General features: G+C 37.0%; 1 protein-coding gene across 2 annotated transcripts; it reads left to right on the top strand.

Annotated features, from left to right (window-relative positions):
• Nucleotides 1–2,309: 2,309 nt before the first annotated feature.
• LOC580745 (popeye domain-containing protein 3) lies at nucleotides 2,310–19,740 on the top strand. Of its 2 annotated transcripts, none has more exons than XM_011672371.2 (6): nucleotides 2,310–2,525; nucleotides 7,137–7,796; nucleotides 8,372–8,483; nucleotides 9,698–9,865; nucleotides 17,518–17,698; nucleotides 17,871–19,740. In XM_011672371.2, exons 2-6 carry the CDS (start codon nucleotides 7,258–7,260, stop codon nucleotides 17,873–17,875), a joined length of 1,005 nt encoding a protein of 334 aa, XP_011670673.1. In that variant the 5' UTR covers nucleotides 2,310–2,525; nucleotides 7,137–7,257; the 3' UTR covers nucleotides 17,876–19,740. The 2 variants fall into 2 exon arrangements, with proteins under 2 accessions (XP_011670673.1, XP_785876.3); XM_780783.5 differs by lacking the exon at nucleotides 2,310–2,525 and adding an exon at nucleotides 2,567–2,896.
• Nucleotides 19,741–20,197: the final 457 nt, after the last annotated feature.

The following is a 20,197-nucleotide window of genomic DNA, read 5'->3' on the forward strand; positions in this document are numbered from 1 at the left end:
TGTAAAAGAGTACTATAGTTTTTGAAAAAGTATTATTTTTTACTCTCAAAAATTAATTTCCGTCTCGCATTCATAACTTGGTATGTTCCCCGCCCCCTTTAATATGCGGTGCCTCTTTGTCTTTTATCGATTACCCTTCTGTGTGGGTGTCTGTCAGTCTAGCCGCATGACCGTCATCCGTCAAAACCCGCAAATTGGCAACACACCCACTGATCGCATGACATTCGGGCTGCATATGATATTTAAAGAAGACAGCATCACACCCTTATTCAAATAAGCAATGCAGACCTTTAATACGGCTATTAAATTCTACGATTACATCAAGGGGACAGGATTTTTAATAAAGCGTTTTACGACACATGCTCCAGTGACTATTACTCTGCAGGCAATTTCCCGCTCGAAACAAAATCTGAGTTTCAGCCTTGGACCAAACACTATACCTTAACTTAAAACAAACTTTCGACTATAACCGTAACCATAGTAACCCTTAAATTTGACGAAATATGCCGGAAGCACAGGTCGGGTGATCCTTATAATGCGAAAGGAAAGGAGCGTAAAAATACATTAAATACTTTGTATCATCAACCATTGCAACTTCTTTCATAACTGATAATGTAAGTTCGTTATCTAATTTTCAAGGAAAAGAACTAAAACATCCAGAAGTTTGACTGTGGGTCAACAAAGGAAAACTTGTACCACAGATTTTGTTAAACCCGATTTCGAACAAAATCTTAAGCCCAGGGTCGGGTTTGATATTAGTAGAATACTGCCCTTGGAGTTCAAACGTTTAGAGGAAGGTGATGATGATTTATAATGGATAAAAAAAGTTTTTACTCACGACCAAAATTTAGGGTAAAGTTTCTGCCAATCTTAACCTCACGCAGTTTTCTTTCTTTCTTCCCTTTTGCTATAATGATAATGAGGTTCAGATGTTACCATCTAAGTTCCTCACAAAGTATGCTCCATATAATTAAAATAATTTGTTTACCCTTTTTCACGCAACGATTTGGACAATATGATTGTTTTTCGAAGTTTTTTTAGATATATATTTTTAGAGTCTTTAGATTGATCAATGCAGATCTGAGAAGATAATAAACTGTATCTATCAAGAATAAAATTAAAATTGTTATAATCTCTTCATGAAAAGGGGTAATCAAAAATGTATATCAACTTAATGGGCATCAGCGTACTTTTCTTCATGAACGAGTGGACGAGGATGTGGCAGCATAGGGGTTAATGAATGGGGCGAAGCTTACCAGTTGCATAATAAAAAGGGGGAGGAGAGTAATTATGATAATAAGAAGTAGAAGAAAGGTAAACAGTAATATAAGTAGTGGTAGTATCAGCATATGTAATAGTAGTAGAACAAGAAGATGAAGAAGAAGAATATGAAGAAGAAGTAGTAATAATAATAGTATTAGTAGTAGTATAGTAGCAGAAAAAAGAAGGTGAAGAAAAACAAGAGAGAGAGAGGGAGAGAGAGAGAGAGTGATGGGGGAATAGAAGAATGCACATGGAAATATGATGATTGCACGTTCTGTCACACCACTCCCCTGATCCGTGGGGGTGGCTCATTTATTCGTAAATTATCCGTCTTTCAAGACCTGCAGCCCCTTTCACCTTTTAATAATAATTTTATTCCATCTCACTCAATACATGAATAATACATTATATTAGAACAGTGTATCTAAACTTTATGTACATGCTTTAAAAAGAAAACCAAAGGAAACAAAAATCAGTATTTCAATCATTGTCCTGTTTTGAAGATCAAGTCTCAGTGTATCATCATCAGTAGGCTACCTCCTAATGGATGAAGCGGATGTTTTGTAAACTGCTTCAAATTTTCTTGAGTATTCCTGGCTGATCGTTAGTCCTTCTTGGCGGCCTTCGACAGTTCATTTTTCATCACGAAGTTCATCTCTTGCGCCGGGCTCTTGCTTCTTCGAAGTTTAGGAAGTGCCATCTACCAAATTGTAATAGTTAGTTCGGATACAAATTTTGCTTCGAAACAATTAATTTATCCAAAAAAAGTAAAACGTAGGCTAACAACAAAAGAAAATAGATGCTGAAATGTATCCAGGTCTTTACAAACAATCTGAACAACAATCTGGACTATAGGTACATGGTTACACCTTTAACCTTTTACATTACAAAAAAACTAACTATTAATCAAATGAACATGATTGCAGATGTTAAAAGTTTATGCAGTCAAAGCGATGTCATTCTACTTTGTCTGTATCCGATATAAACCCGATCATCCTTGTCAGGAGTTTATATGGCGTTCTTCGCATTCCTACCGTTCCAGCGCCGAACGTTATACAGCTCGTATGGGAGCACGGTTAATGCTACACCAAAACCTCTATAGAACTGCATTGGAAGTCATGCGGGAAAGCTAGCGAGGCAATACGCGAACAAAATAATGACCCAGTTCTTTTCCTTACGTCTTACTATATATTTATGATCAGTTGAGGACGTTTACTGGGATCCTTTTCATTTACGCGGGAAAAAGACATAACCACAAATCCGTAAGTGAGGCGAAGACGCCATTGTATTTTTGTTTACAAGCACCGAGTCGTCTGCTGTGTGTGTTTGCGTTTAATACTTCATTTGTGAATCGGTTAAAGCTTGAGAGGAGAGAATCGTGTGTTTTATCAGAGCTTAATGAGGAAGTGGGAATCTTATCGTGATATATCTTCATGTGTTTTGTTGGTTGTGTATAAGCGAGCTACACACGGTGGTAATTGAAAGCCCTGTTATTCCCGAAGCGATGCTTGTTATGAAAAGCCCGGCTGAGAGCACGTGTAGTGTCATGTCAGGCGATGTGATATATTACTACTGATACTCTAAAATGTGCACTCGTCAATTCGCAGTGTAACTACTAAATCAATGGAAATGTGTGAGTATGATTCTCTTTTATGATATTTTCGAACCATCTGCCGAAATTGTGTGCTTTGTTGCTTCGATATAATTCGTTAGTGTTAATCTAAAGTTAACTTAAACATTATAAATCCATTATGCATAATTGAAAATAATTGAAAAGTAATTTAGCAGGCTTACAATACCTTTAGACAGTGTCAAAAAAGTGTATAGAAACAAAGGTGTACAACATTTGTATTTTCATGGATAGTTGTTCTAGTATATACATGGTATTTGTAACATGATAGTGAGGAAAGGAGTGGATAGTGTATGTGTGTTGGGTAGGTGTGTGTGGGTGTGGGGGATATGTGCGCGCGCAATTATCAAAAGGATGCACATAGGTGAGGGGTGATCGATAGAAAAGTAGACGTAGGGTACAAGAAATGAATTAATTTCATATAGAAACTTATGCAGAGGAAACGACATTGAGAGTAATGAGTGAGAGAGAGACAGAGAGAGAGAGAGAGAGAGAGAGAGCGACAGAGACAGAGGGAGCGCTCGAAAGGAAAAACAGCATGATAGACAGATACATAATGAGACAGGGAGACGGGAATGCAGTTATACAGTATAGATATATGAAGAAAGGAGCGGGGAGGACGATAGAGCAAGAGAGAGAGAGAGAGAGAGAGAGAGAAGGAGAGAGAGAGAGAGATAGAGGGGGACAGAGAGACGAGGAGAGGGGTGGGGTGGAGGTTTGAATACAGAGATAATGACAGGGCGGCTCTGACAAGTGCAAGTACATTTATTCATGCTTTGCAAGTACTTTGATATTCGTAATGTTTTTTCTTCTTTCTCTTCATTCTTTTTCTCTGCATGTCTATCAAATTTGAACATGCAACTAAATATTTTTCTTGGACAATAAATGGGGAATTAGAAACATTTTAGAGTACAATATTTGGTCATTTGTCATATTTGGCTGCGAGATATCCAGACATGTATTTAAAGATGTAAATTGTATAGTTAATATACAGAAATTATATTTTCACTAAAAAAAATCAGAAAACAAAAGTTTGGGATTCGGGCAAAAAATATCCGCTCCTGACCAACCCCCTTCCAGTGAAAATTGCGCGGGCACACTTTTAGATGGAGGAAAATACAAACGACGAAGGCTAAAGATGGAAGAAGTTTTTAGAAAGATGATATCAACTCGGTTGACCTATGTTTACCATCAGTCCTGTACGGTGCAAATAGCGACGTGGGTGAGTATTTAATTACCGGTGGGCTTCGTATTAGAGCCCTTTAGTTAGTACGTGCGGGAGCTGAACAATATTCTGCTATACATAGAATAGAATCATCCCAAGGTTTCCTTCCCTCTCTGAAGATATATCTTGAAGGTTTGGTCGATAGGGAGAACGCCCCCCCCCCAATACGCCTTCAGAGGTGGGAGTCACATTATGAAACCCCCCCCTCCCACACACACACACACACACACACACACACCACCTCACATACACACCATGTATTCTATTACCTTGGTACTATCTTTTTCTTAAATAATTTATCTTGCCCATTGAACCGAGAGTGAAGCTAGCTTTATGAAGATGTTAATATGAAAGAGAAATTGGATAGAGGGACATTGGTGGTGTAAAGAGAGGGAGAGAGAGAGAGAGAGAGAGAGGGAGTCAAATACAGAGTTAATATCCAGAGAGCTATGCAGTAATTAATAGGTTTTAAAAAATACGATGAACATAGAAAACAACCAAATCGAAAAAGGCAGTAATGAAAGAGAGAATAGGAAAAGACGTACAGAAACGGGAAAGGTGAGAAAAAGAAATAGAGAGAAAGTGGAGATAACGTGTGTGTATGGGGGGAGAGAAGGAGCGAGAGAGAAAGAGAGAGAGAGAGAGAGAGGAAGAGAAAAAGAAGGAGGAGAGAATTTCCTACTGATGTGTTATCCTAAGAATGGTATCTTTCAAGGCCTTTACACGAAGCTAAAGCTAGATCGAGAATAAGTAGGCACAGGCAATAACCTTATCAAACTAATATTAACAAATATAGCTTGGCAGATGCTGTCGTTGACAGATAAAGAAACCCTCTTTAAGTCAACGCGGGGAAGGGGCTATTGCGAGGGTCATCCCTTTCTCTTATGAACATAATGATGATGCTGTGTGCAAGATGCCTGCCATATAGTAATGGAAGCCTTACATTGTATTGAATTTCATTGCAGCACACGGAGCGCCATTCCATTATCAGGTGCGCCACAAAATTAATAACCAAACACTTTGGATTCAGTACGCTCATTCGTACACCGGCAACAATTATTGTCATATACCATTCCTTTTTCATTTAAAAAAAAACAAACACATTTTTAACACTTTACCTGATATGTTTAACTCCTGGAATCTCATATCATTTTTAAAAATTTATTTTGATGAATTATTATAAATTAGCAGCGGCACATCGTCATGGAACATTTGTACAGATGACATGATCATTTTAACTATTTTCCTTTCTGTTAATAGTTTGCTTATAGCAGCTTTGAAAACCCCCATCCCCGATATTTGCCTTTTTACACGTTTATCCTTTTTTTTTCAACAATATCATCGCTGTATTTGTTAATTCATTGTAATTTAACTAATAATAATACATAATGTACGATAACCGGTAGCTGATATTAACCTTTTGTAAATTAAGACTTATCTCCTAAAAATCAATTCCAGTCGTGTGAATAAAATCAAATTACTGGTAGCTGTAAAACCATCGTTATATCGAAAATTCACAAATTAAAAATCATAAGTAAAGTAGAAAAAAGCGGGGGAAAAGAGAAACAAAAAATAAGAACAAAAGTACAACGAGACCATAGCGAGTGGAGTTCGCTGCACCTGAAAAATACCATCGTTTACATTACCACTCTAGAATGACAATCGGCAGCTGCGAAAATGTTTTAATTGTGACCTCTTATCTGTTCGTTCCACTGCAGCTTATCACGTGACCGATTGGAAGAAGAAACGGCAATCAAATCACGTGGGATGCTTCATCACGTCTTATATCTCGTCTGTCATATTTTTCTCGCCTGAGATACATCAAAGGCGATAATTTATCATGGGGGAAAGCGAGCTGAAACACATCGAACCGTTTTACATTATGGCATTATCACAATGCATTGTGGTAGCGGTTGCATAAGAATATCACTATATTACCAGAGACGAGGTTTCACATTATTATCACGCCGGACCTAAATCATGAAATCAGTCACCACATTAATATAATCAAGATGTATCTCCACACCCACCTCTTTTAGATGGAAATATAGCTTATATCTCTTTGACCTTTGACATGTCATGATTTTAACATGTACTGTAACCTTCTGAAAACCCTACAGTGCTGGTTGAACCTTAACTTCCGCGTTATGATTCCACAAGTTTTTTTCTCTTTGTTCTTTTTCCTTGTTATATGATATACATATCATTTCTTGACCTTTAACATACCCTTGAATATTGCCCCCTTCATAAATGGTAAAATTAAATATACAAAGCATATAATACAAAATAAGAATACAAAATAAGTGGTAAAATCAAATGTAAAACAAAAACAAAAAACAAACCAATTCAAAATTAAAATGTAATGTCAAGAAATTAATTTTGATACACGATGTTACACGATGTAGTGTATTCTATTAAATCGACAAACTCGAATTTTCATAGAATATAATTGTTTTCCAATGCTTATTTTCACTTCAATCTATTTATATCACACTATGAAATCATTTCAGATCCTTTCATTTAATAACTTTTTTTGTTGCATTAAAGCAATCAAAGGTTTTCAATTAGGGAAAATATTATTCCGAACATACATGCAAAATCTTAAATGTATTACTTTATGATTGAGCGCTTGTGTTATGAAACCTTAGCTGTGACAAATGTTCGACAATCTGGTGGCTTCATAAAGATTAGGTACCTTGATTAAAAATATACCTCTGTCAATTGAAGCTTTTTCCATTTCTATATTATGTCTCCAAATAAATTCACGCGTCAAATCAACTAGAAATAAAATGATATTGATATTTTTATGGTTAAAGAAACTAATCGGTAAAGTATGTAATCAGGGTGCACTATTTCAAAAGTCGTTTACGAATTGAAAGCAACTTAGGCGGGCAGAATCCTTGATTACTCTTGTAAGATACGTTTTGGTTAAGTGCAAATTGAATGAATGCTTTAACCTGAGGGAGGTATTATGTCTAAGATGTCTAACGGCTTTTATTTCATTTATTTTCCTTTTAGGTTGGAACCATTATGAAAAAGAAAGCACATCTCCTCGAATGAATCAGATACTATTCTGAAGCTATCAATTCAAACACGTGGGCGGCACCAGCGACTTAAGTTGTTGACTTGAAAACACAAAATGGCGTCCCCGACTTTAACGCCGTTAGACAACCCCTTCTTAGCCTCGACCCCGCCTTCGGAGGTCAATCCGACGTCGCTTCCACCGCCACCGGGCTCGTCATCGTGCCTGCCATGGGAGACGGCCCAGAGCATCGTTTTCCAACTGGCCTCAATCATTCTCATCATCGCCTTCGCCGCACCTTCCACCAACGGCACCGCCAAGTTAGTCACGCACACTCTCCTCGTGGTGGGCTTCGTGATCATGGCAGCGTGGGCGTGGCAGTACATCTGCGCTCACGACATTTTTGGCTGGTGCCTTGTTTTCGCTGTTCTCAATCTATGCCACACCATCTATCTGTCGTGGACTATGCGCCCGGTGAATCTCACCCCGGAGCAGCGAGAACTATATAACAAAGTGTTCAAATCATTTAAAGTGCCAAGACATGTCTTCAAGAAACTGTGCTACTATGGAAAAATCACCTCACTTAAAATCGGAGAACATTATTCCGAGGAAGGCAAATCGCAGTGCGTTCGCCTATCAATGCTTTTAATGGGAAAGTGAGTTCATATACCTTCATATCTTTTTTTAAATATTCTAAAAATCTCCCAGTTAATAAAAGGAAGTCTCTTATTTAACTCATAGCCTGCCATAAGGCTGCATGCACGCTATCGTTATAGTGCTTTGTACATGCGAGAGAGCCATTGCTTGAGTGCCATGTGCGTGCAAGGGCGCATTCGTAATAGCAGTAATTGTTCATGCTCATTGGACTGTGTTGATAAGAGTTAATCAAAATCAACACTAGGAAATTTTGACAGATAAAATAAGAACAATTTGAGTTCAGTTTTTGTTTAATGTTCCTGTGGATGTACATGTTATGTATCAAACTTTTATAGAATATCTTATAAAGAAAAAGAGATAGTATACAAGAAAGTGAATATCTTAGATATACTGCTGTAAATACCCCGACTATATTCAATTCCGTTTCATTATGAGAAAATCAAAATAACATCCTATTGTCTTCACCCTTCCATTACCTCCCAAAGAAATACTGTAATCTTTCAGGCTTGTTATGGCATATTTCCAAAATGTCTTTCATGCAAAATATAATCTAATTAATTTTCTATCCAAACAGAGTTAAAGTCTTCTGTGAAGGCGAGTTTTTACATCACATTGTGGAAAGGCAATTCTTAGATTCACCCGAATGGGATTCCTGTGAAAAGAGCGAAAAAGCAGAGTTTTTTCAGGTAAGTAAACAAAAAAAAGGAAGAAAGGAAGAAACAAATAAATCAATAAATGAATAATTATCGTACAAACAAATACACAAATACTCACTCAAAATTAATTTGCAAGTAAATATTTCTATACTGCCTCAGAAGTCTAAGTTGATACACGTTATATACGTGGCCATGTAAAATCAATTATAAAGTAAACGGGGTATATTTTATATACTCTTGTAACATACGTTCTACAGATTCTAAACGTTTACACTATTTACAGCATATAAACATGAATAGTGAATTTATTTGTATGAGACCTAGATACGGTTGAAGCGACTATAAAGATCCGTTCAAATGACCTTCTTCTTTCAAGTGCATTACCTTTCATCTCCCACTCGCTTTCTCAGTCAATCTTCCTATCCTTTACCACGAATCGTTTGTGTTGTATTCTGAAAGCACGCAAAGAACCATATCTTTTAATCATGAACCTCTGTGCTATATATGGGTTTCCCTTTACTCCATGCTTTTACTAGTAGTTGAATGTCAACAATGTGTAGTGTACGTAGAACCCAATATATTTTTAATGGGGGCGTTGGGATCGGAACAACCAACAAATTTTACAACAGAACAAAAGAAGAAGGAAATACGACGAGGAGAAAGGGGATGGGTGGGCGTATAGGGTTACAATAAATGTCTTTAGATTTTGTAATATATGGGAGTTTCATACAAAAATCTTTAAAAAATAAATTTAAAAAAAACATACACAAATCTCCAATAACAGTTATGGATTTGCCAACGTCAGTTACAATTAGGGGTGTACCTCGAACTCCCCCCCTCCACCATGAGGTGTTACTACTCTACAATTAACCATATAACCACGTTACAATTCAAACTAGGGCTTTACTGAATCTTTAACAATAATTATGGATGTAAGATGTTATACTCTCTACCAAAAAAAATTATCGCAGTCATCGGAAGGGGAAGGGCACTCATTAAAAAGAAGCACTTATTAGAGGTGAAAATGCGCAATTATTTGAAGTTCAAGTGGGCTCATAAAAAAAGGAAAGGAGCACTTATTAGAAATAAAATGGGGTACTTTCCTAATTTTGGAAGGGCACTTCGGGGGTACCTACAAAAGTTTGGGCACTGTGATCAATCTTGCTTCTACAATTTTTACTTCGTTTTCTTATTGCCAAACAAAATTATTTGTAATTATCATCAGCCTTTCCCTACCCCCGTAGGTGACTCTAACGGCTTCTACCTACTGTCGATACATCACATGGCATCGTGATCAGCTGCACGACTTCCTAGAGAACGAACCCTACCTGAAGCAGGTCTTTACCAACCTCATCGGAAGCGATATCAGCAAGAAGCTCTTCATGTTGACTGAGCGGAACCTCAACCAAAAGGTAAGTCTAAACCAAGTGCATGAGTTTCTTTGAGGCGTCTTTTTGATTGCGTCAGTGCGTCATTACCTTCTAGCATTTAGAAGGTATTTTTAGTGCATGAAATCTTTATTAAAAATACATTTTGCACCTTTTACATTTCTGTATCTTGCAACGCAGAGCTCAGTTAATACGCGCAGGACCTTTGTTGTACATTTATTTACACGGTCGGTCGGTTTACTGTAACATATCTGAACGAGCCTTGAAGGAGCTACACAAAGAAAATTCACTAACAACTCATAATTAGAACAACTTACATATGGATGGAAAGATTTTCTCTTGAAAAATACGAACAATTTGCTGAGAAATCATATAAATATCATGGAAAGGCGTAAAATGCAATTTTTCAAGACCCTCCTTAGACCCCCGAACGCCCCTGAACGTAAGTCAAACACACAAGCGTAGCGAGCTCTGAATAGTGACGTCACTCACTGGACGAACAGCTCAGTGCCGTGTAGCAGTATGCAGCTAGCCAGCCGTGTGCCGTATGTGACGTCACAAATATTGATGCTCTACAAAGGACCGCTGAAGGCAGAAAATCTGGATCTCAAAACTAACATTTATGAGAGTTGATTACTGCTGGCCCCAAACATATTTTGAAGAGAAGAGTTGTTGTATTTGATCGGCAAGGCTTCCCCTTCGCAATGATATGAGTTTTGCATCAATTCAAAACACTTTCGATTCTTCGTGTGGCTACTTTAAAGGGGGTGTATCACGACGAGACTACGTGTCTCTCCCGTGGCCTTCCTCGGGGCCTTACTCGGGGCCAATCGGGTGGGACGACGCGACCGCATGTGCGTGCAACATACGCGAAACCGAAACGTGAGGAGAACTTCGGTCTGTTTCGCAAACGCTAGCGAGCGCTGACCGTTAATCAAGTTCCATCCGTTTACTTGCAGCTGCTCAAAAGAAGTCGTAGATGGCGTTTACCAGTATTTGCCATGCTACACCCCCTTTAAGCGGTTCTTTAATGACACATACATGATCACACCATAGTCAACTTCCTAAAGGCTCATTCACATTTGCCACGGTAGACCGCCATGTTTTACTCTGGCATGGACAAGCCTTTAGGGTTAACAAGCTTACAAATAATGTTCAGAGCTATGAGCATGACTTGCTGTAGCTCTGTCAAGGAAACACAAATGCAAAAAGAAACAAAACTGGCAAAGGCACATTTTTTTTCCACAAGGGAGGGGGCACAATTTTAATTATATATGATCTATTTCGCAAGGGTCACGTGCTTCCCCCTCTACCCCCCCCCCCCGTTCGTCTAATGCCCTCATATTTAAGTGCATGTGACTTTTAACAAAATTGGCCCAATCTGTTTAATAAAATAATTTTAATGATTCCAAAGTCTCACAGTGTACACCAGTACCTATTTGCTAAATATAATCAATCCTTTCAACAGTTCCTTTTACAGTGCAATCGCATTACTAGAAATCAACTTTATCTTTAAATCATTCCTTAGTAAAGTATAATTGACAAATCATTAGCAACGACCTTTTAGTTCAGGATTACCCTTTTTGAAAGCGATCTGGCATGTTTCAGCACTGACTTTTAGCTTTCTCATTAACGATCGAGAATATGTAATCTTTTTGCAATATTGTTCGGTGCATCTTAGTTTCCATAGCAACTTCCCATTGACTCTGAATATTAATAACAAGCTGGGGGGTAGAAAGTGGCTCTTTTCAGCTTGAACTCTTTGAAAGTCCCGACACTTGATACGGTCTCATCACGTTAGAGAGCCACAGTCATAACAGGAAAGCAAAGCATTATCTCAGTGTAGTCGTGTTTTGCCTATGGCAAAATCCCATTTCAGCTTTTTCCACGCTGCGTTTTGAAAATAAATCATGAAACAACTGCCGCGTTTCGATTGGTTAAGCTTCCGTTTTAAAAGATGCGGTAGTAGGGTTGATTAGAGAGGATGATTTTAGCATGAGGAAGGAGTAAAAGAAGCAGAAGAAGACGACGAAGAAGAAGATGATAAAGAAGATTATGAAGGAGCAGAAGAAGAAGAAAAAGAAATCAAAGAAGAAGACAGAGGAAGATGAAGACGAAGAAAAAGAAGAAGAAGAAAAACACATCGGTTTGTTAGACCTTTGCATGTTTTTGAGCCTTGGTTCGATGACCTTTTTTGTAAACTATAATTTTGTTAATTTGATATGTCTATTGCCATTCACATGTGTGCCTTCATTTGATACTAGCCTCTATCGTTTTAAAATGTATTATGCTTGTGCAAGCGAAATGTTATTTTTGATTGCGATATTGCCTGTGCTAATTAGCCCTGTAAAGGAAATTAGTCAATACTTCGTAAATTAAGGCAATGTTTGCCCTGTTCATATGCAATCACTGTTTTGTTACAATTTACGTCTCACATGATGAGTCAAGTACTTTACCAGTCACTAACGCACTGCTGCGTCTACAAAATGACATTTCGTGTGAGACAGGAATTGAAGGTCTACATTAAAGACCGTCAATACTACCAGAAGGGATTAGACCACACAGCGAGGTCACTGACAGGTGGCTCTATCATTAACATATCAACATCATCAACTAACATAAGAAAAACAGGATCATGGGGGACCAACAGGCACCGATTGTGGAAGTTTTCTATATAGAGGGAGCAAGTAGCTACAAGTAGGATAGTGGGGCTTTAAGATAACTTAGTGACGTATCTACTATAGAAAGCCATTTTGATAACCCACTTAACATATTAATCAAGCTCCTTCGTCTGCTTGTTTCCAGAAATCCATTTGCATATTTAAATAGGAAGTAATAACCGTAAAATCTATTCTAAGAGCATGTTATAACCTTCTGTCGACAATAACCTATCATCACCAGGGGCAAGACGCCGCCGTCAATACGGTGAATAAATCCTATATCATCCCCTTGAATGACCTCAGTTTAATCTAATGAATTAAGCGTGTGCATTTAATGACGCTGAGTGTATAATAAAGCTCACCTGCCTTCGATCTAGTCGGATGTCACATTGAATTGCCAATAAATTAACTTCCATCGAGCGAAATGTGCAGGTCTGTCTGTGAACAGATTGTGCAATCCATGGAGTTGCAAATGGAATATATGTAAAGCACTATACAGTGAGTCAAAAACAAGTTTACGACTAGAAAATTGCTAATTATTTTAAAAATCATCTATGAACAGTAAATTATTATTCATCTCATGAAAGAGTGTTTTATCCTAAATCTTTCGGTATAACTTGTATGTGGTATGTGTTCACGCTTGGATGAACAGGAGGCATTGTTTGCGAGAGTGCGCCAAAGTTGCTTCAATATGTGATGTTTGAATAAAACAATTGTGATTTTGGTATTAATTCGGTCTCTGCAGATCAAAATAACATCCTTAACAAAATTAATCATGCCACACATATTAAATATAAAATATGAAAGAACATTTCGTGCACGCGTGTGTGTGTGACTTTGCTTCTGCAAAAGGCATATGCAATGCATCTCATTTGATATATTCAATTCATTCTCTCACATAAGCAACTTTGGCGCAAGTCAATTTTTGCACTCTTGCAAACAATGCCTCCTGTTCATCCAAGCGTTAACAAATACCACACAAAAATTATACCAAATGATTTGGGAAAAAACACTCTTTCATAAGATGCATAATAATTTAGTGTTCGTAGATAATTTTTAAAATAATTAGCAATTTTCGAAGTGTGAACTTTTTTTTGACTCATACTGTATTGCCTTTTATGTAATCCGAAAATGATTTATAGTGAATAAACATGGTATTGAAATTGTTTCTCGAAAGTCTTTGTGATCGTGTTAAACGCGCTTGTGGGGATAACATTCTTTTCCATATACCAGGATTGCATTATCTTGAACTACTCTCTAGAAGTAATCTGAAGTGTAAACGGTCCAAAAGCCACTTGTTATGTATTGTATCTTAACAATTTGTAAGCTGATGTTTAATCTTAAGTGGGTACTTGACAAAAGTGCGCCATAGTTGCATCAATAAACGCGAGTGTTCGGGCGCACATGGCCCCATTACAATCCCAGGTAATGCATTTAAATGTATGTCGAATGTGCTTTGGCAGTGTTGATAATAGTGCATTAGAGAAACGGTTTCCCAACATCTGAATAATTTTACATATAGGTTCTAAAAAGACCATAGACTAAACGGGTTTTAGGAAACTTGGAAGCTGTTAATAAACACTTTAGCCTGTCTTGTGTGGTTTTAATATTTATTCGGTGTATCATCAAAGGTCGTATGGATGTAAGCATAATTTTATATAAAGAAATATACCTTTTCGTAGAAGTCGTAACGCGAAGATTCTTCTGGTCGGGATTACGTCAACACTTAATTTCCAGAGAGCGATCCACTCTCGGCAACATCAAATACAATTTAAGGAAAAGATCAAATTGAACCCAATAATGGTAAAAATGATCGATAAATGAATAGTTTAATAAATGAATAAATAAATACACGAATAAATAGATACATCAATCTCAAAAGAAAGAACGAACGAGGATATAAAAAGGAGGACATTGTCAGCATGTTTGACAGCAGAATTGGCCTGGCAAATGTGGTGGCATCCATTTCATCACTGAATAGATAATGAATACACGTCAAGATCACGGAATTTGAGAACAGTGTCCCGTCTGAACAGTTGCAATTAAGCACGACTATGTACATAAGAGATAGTAGACTTTACACTTGCGATTGATTGGAGGACTTGCGATTGACTCGGATCAATCGTAACTGTTTATAAGAGAGGGCCCATATTTTTAAAGTTATATGCATTGACCTGTTCACTCATTCTGAACAATATCATCAAAGACAAATACGAAGAATTATGCAATTATAAATTTACACTTACAGGTTAAAATTACAGGGAAGGTTTTAGAACAATAAGCTAAGCTAATGTGAATGTCGAGTATGGACCATCTTGTGGGGACAGATTTTACCGGACAGATTGGGAACCATATCTGCCTTGACACTAGTCTTGTATACCTATATTGCTTTCTAGCACAAACGTCGAAGACATAGACTTTGGCTTGTTAGTGCAGCTAGGGGATGACTGATTTTCATGGCATGATATTGTATGTCTCCTCTACAATCAAAACCTCCCCCAATCCTGTCATCTCAATGAAAAAGAGGCGACAAGTAAGTGTAAACATGAGAGGAAGAAGGAAACTTGCTTTTTATAAGTTTAAGAGACATGATAACAACAACATCAGCAACAGCAACATGAAGAAGAACAACAACAACATTAAAATTGAAAAGAAAAAATTATAATAACAATAATAATAATTATAATGATAATTATAATAATAATGTAATAATGATAACAATAATAATTATTATAATAACAATGTTATAATAATTATAATAATATTAATAATAATCATAATAGAAAATATAATTTATTAATGATAATAAATTTAAACAAATAAATAAATAAAATAATAATATTGTGGCGTAGCTAGGTTAACGAGACGCAATATATATACATCCCAACGAACCATGATACATCTACATTATTTTCTTTTTTTACTACACGAAGACGAAAACGTTATATTTCTTAATATTATCGAAATATCAAGCTTTTTCTGTTATAAATCAATAGCTAGTGATGGAGTTGAGCCCTTCATCCGCTCATCGACTCCAATGATTAATCACCAGGCATTAGAGTAGCAATTATCACCGAGCTACTCCCTCCTACCGTTCGCATCTAAGCAAACAAACCAGATGTTCAAAGCCCATTGTCTATATACGGGCATCACCGAGTATGTAAATGTCGCTACCCTGATGAAGACTCGGCCGTTTGGTAGTGGGGGCTCGCTGGGGCAGGGGGAAAGTATCCCAACATATACGAACATATGGCATATGTCGCGAGATATGATTATCTATAACCGCTACCTTTGCGATAGATAGATAACCGGTACCACTGTATATTATGTTTATGTGTACGGGGTTCCGGCATATTCTTTTATCGAGATGATCTCATTCAATCTACGTTTACTATATATTCAAATTCAATTAATTAACAAAGTATTTACTTATAGGGTGGGTATATTTGGCAAAGCCTGCTATTTCTACTGTCAGTTTATTTTCATTGACAAGAGATTCCCATTTCTTATCATTTCATAGTCATCCACTCAAATCAAACTTATTTGACAGTTACGTTCATAGAATCTGTGAACGTAACTGTACATGCAAATTTGTATTTCATAAGAATGGATTATTATCCTATGATAGTAATGATGATGGTAACAACACTGTTAATACTACTAATAATATTAATAATGATGACAATAAAAATAATGATTATAATAATAAACATTACAATAGTGATCAATAAAGCAAATATAATAATAACAATCATAACAATCATAATTTTTTAAAGTACGATTATAATATCACAATGTCGGTATGGCAATGGTTGCGAGTACCTAGCGATACATAACTTGTAAAGCTAAAAACATGTGTTGAATAGAATAAACTATTATTTCGTGAATATGTTAAAGCATTTTTATCATGTTGTCACATTCATTTATCATCGAATGTCATGGTCACAATTTAGCATTGGTATAATAAATATTGCTCTTGAAAAGCTCTCGGATATATTCTTTGTTTATTACTTTTGTTACCAAGTACTTAATGTCGTCTGTGTATGAAGTAAAATGTGTCCATTTCGGATCACCTTGCCTTTGTAGTGTTTTGTAACGTTAAGCAAGATTTTTATATGAAATATACACTCAATTATTTATAAAAACTTTTAAAAAATCATTTAAATTCCATTTTATAACCATCACTAAAGATAACATGAAGATATTTTTCATCTACACTGTACATCTTTGAGACTTTGTGAGTAATCTCCGAAAATGCCAGTTGAGAGCCCATATTACAAGGCGATTAGTATTCCCTCAGGAATATGTATTAGGTACTGTCGTATTCATGAATAAAATAGGGAAGTATACCCACGCTCTTTGTCGCGTTTTGTTGAGCAGTCTATCAGACATTTTGACGATGTTAGATCAAGTTTGATAAACCTCATTCAAATTTGTAATGCTCTGTCTCTGTTTATATTTATCGAGTCCCATTTATCTTTTACCCCCCCCCTCCCCTTCCTCTCTTAGACCACACCCTTTTAACTTAAGCAGTGGATCTTTCTTTCTCCCTCTCTCTCTTTCTCTCTATTGTATCTCTATCTCTCTTTATATCTCTGTCTCTCTCTCTCTGTCTCTATGATCAGCTGATGAAAGCATTGTGATATGATTCTGCCTTATTTTGTAGACAAACATGTAGTTCTATCGGGAAATTCTCAATTACAGATGAAATTGAAGGTCACAATTCTCTCATTTTAATAAAATGCACCTACGTGAGTGGATGTCCACTTTTGTGGGTTGTCATATCAGGGACCACTCCGTTTGGAGTGGAAATCTACGCTAAAAATCGTTGAAGTCACTTTTATGACTTCACCTCTAATTTGGAAAGGAATCATCTCTATTAAAAAGAAGTGGTCATAATAGGACTCCTTCAACGTCGATTCTACTCCTATGCATTTAAGGATTACGTCTCAGCGGAATTTTTCTATCAATAAAGCTCATTTTAGCATTCTGTATTTCTTTTCGTTGCTCTTCCAGGGTGGGCGAGCGGACATTAGACTACCAAGTGCAGGTCGACGTCCAGCTAACAATTACGATATGTCGGGCCACCTGGCCGCGGGTACACGAGGGGCTTGTGGTACTGGGATACCGGTCATTCACCGGACCAGTGCTGGCGATGACCGGCCCATTGGACGATCAGGGAGAGAAATCGTACCTGGTAGGTAATTGCGTATTCACTGACTGTGGTGGTAGTGCATGGTGGTTAATGGGGGGTAATGGTGATGGTGATGGTGGTGGTGATGGTGGTGGTGGTGGTGGTGGTAGAGGGGACAAAGGAGATGTTGGTAAAGTGTTGCCTTATAATCCAATCTCTGTTTATTTTCTTCCAGTGTAACGGTGATGACGTCGTGATCGACCTCGAACCGGGTTCAATGACGACGATGATGTAGAGAGGCAGATGCGACGTCAGACCCCACTTCTTCCACGAGCCCGTTGAACACGGAAGATTTCTCAAGAATGTGTCGTCCATTGTAAGGATGATAAGCTTAAAGAGGCGATGATTTGAACTTTGACCTCGAAGGAAACGGTTCACCGTTATGAATGTTATAAAGGTCACTGAACTGTCACGGCAACGTGGGTGAATCAATGATAAGTTGCCACAAAAAAATCAAATAACAAGCCTACCTGGGTAATGACACATTTTCAATTGTGAGGCCGTTTGACAACAGATACGGCACATTTTCACGTCATAAAGATTTGTCAATTGAAATGATGATTTGAAGTGTTTATGTGTTTTATTTTTAAACATCCCATATGGCATTTATGAGTTGTAAGGTACTGTAAGCGCTCGGGTTGGTTTTACTTGGTATGATGTTTTAGAAGAAGGCGTTATCAGCATCACTTTTCCCTTGCTAATTACTATATATATCTATATATCCATATAAATAATAAATATTAAATACATTTTCAATAAAACAAAGGTTATATTAAGTAAAATATTATAATCTGTAAAGAGTCTGGAAACTTTCATGCATTAACTATTTCAACTCGGGCGGTAACTCTGTGCCAAAGAAATTGATATTGTGTCCTTTTGGCACTGTCGGTAGATAGTTAAGCCTCATGTAAAGATATTACTAAATGATAAGTATTCAGTATTGGAATATAATGTAGTAAAATAAGATTTCATCGCCAACCGCCTTTAAACTTGTGTAGACTGTGAACTACCCTTTTTATTATAATTTTTACGATTTGCTTTTCTGTGTTCTTCTTTGATTCAGCTGACTATAGTAATGGTCATAAGTGGGAAAACAACCGCAAACGACAACATTTGGTGAAGATTCCCAGATCTCCCTTATTTTACGTTCTGACGTACTATAAATTGTTCAGTTATTTTAAGTTAAAGATGACGAATATACATTTGCTGTGAACAGAATCGATAAGTTTTTAAAGTGGCATCCCATTTCTTATATTCATTATAACATTATATTGATATCAGTCCATTTCTACCTTTAAGTGTCCTATATTATTTTCGATTTTGCCAGTGTACATGTCACTTATTTTAATTTTCTTTTTATAATAGAGCTTTGTTAGAGTGCAGTAATATTAAACATAGTACAATAGAGCAATCGGAAGTAAGACAGATTACTCGAAGAAGATGGCAGAATAGTGATAATAGTGACGATAATGGTTTTGTTTTTATCCAAAACCGCCGTCTGAAGCGCGAAGGGTCTGTTATAACTGATTTAAAACAGGCTGTTGTTGGTAATGGTGTTGATAATGGTGTTGATAATGGTGTTTTGACATTAATCATTTCAAACTAAACCCTTTGTGTGATATATAGATATATTGATCGATGTATCACGTTTGCATCTTCGATAAGGAAAGGCAGGTGCAAGATAGTTATTAATTTATCTTTCTCACGCGACAGATTACGATGGATACCGAACATTAATTAACAACGAAAATAGTTAAAGGTACTCACGCACGAACCGATTTCTGCAACTGACTGAGGTGCCGCTGCCGCCATCATGGCTTTCCCATGTTCTGCGATTGGCTTTGAAGATTATGTCAACAGAAACAAATAGTGCAGTCTTATCAACACACAAAAATGGAGCATCACTCACCAGCAATCGTGTCGTTGAATACTGCCTTTTAATTGTGTAGTTTGGGTGCGTCCATCTTTGGCTATCAACTTTATCACCTTCATACAATTTATTGATAAAATGCGTGGGCTTATCGCACATAATCCAAGATTTACCGTTGAATAGGAACTGATACTCTTATACTTATACTTATATAGGAACTGAACTCTGCGGGAAGTGTATTGCCATTGCCAATGTTGAGCCCAAATGAACAAGAATTAAATATGCAAGAATATATTTTAACTTTTTTTCTTCTTCAATTGCCATCTTTAACATTACCCGGATCAATAATGGTATGACCTTTCAAAAAGCATCTAAGTTAACCATCCAAACTAAATTCTTGCAGATGTTTTATTGTTCATTAAAACATCCAGCACAATTCATGTGACCAAACTCTGTATCTGTGGCGTAGAGTAGGCCTAGACATCAAGGGGGCTTCATGACATAATAGGGGGCACCCGTCCATTTCGATGGATGTAACGCAAATCAAGAAGGCTTTTGATTAGGGGTACGGTGTGTATTCAAGCTGGGTCGTTTCACTTACTTTTCACCTTACATTTCCCTTCCTTTTCTTT

Source organism: Strongylocentrotus purpuratus, unplaced genomic scaffold (assembly GCF_000002235.5).
Source record: "Strongylocentrotus purpuratus isolate Spur 01 unplaced genomic scaffold, Spur_5.0 spur5_scaffold_21, whole genome shotgun sequence".
In the NCBI taxonomy this organism is placed as follows: Eukaryota; Metazoa; Echinodermata; class Echinoidea; order Camarodonta; family Strongylocentrotidae; genus Strongylocentrotus; species Strongylocentrotus purpuratus.

What these genes read in the sequence shown, in the direction of transcription:
- LOC580745 (XM_011672371.2), top strand. Translation starts at nt 7,258, where the DNA reads ATGGCGTCCCCGACTTTAACGCCGTTAGACAACCCCTTCTTAGCCTCG. An exon ending in TCAATGCTTTTAATGGGAAA is followed by an intron (nt 7,797 to 8,371) that starts GTGAGTTCATAT and finishes CTATCCAAACAG; the next exon opens with AGTTAAAGTCTTCTGTGAAG. An exon ending in AGCGGAACCTCAACCAAAAG is followed by an intron (nt 9,866 to 17,517) that starts GTAAGTCTAAAC and finishes TTGCTCTTCCAG; the next exon opens with GGTGGGCGAGCGGACATTAG.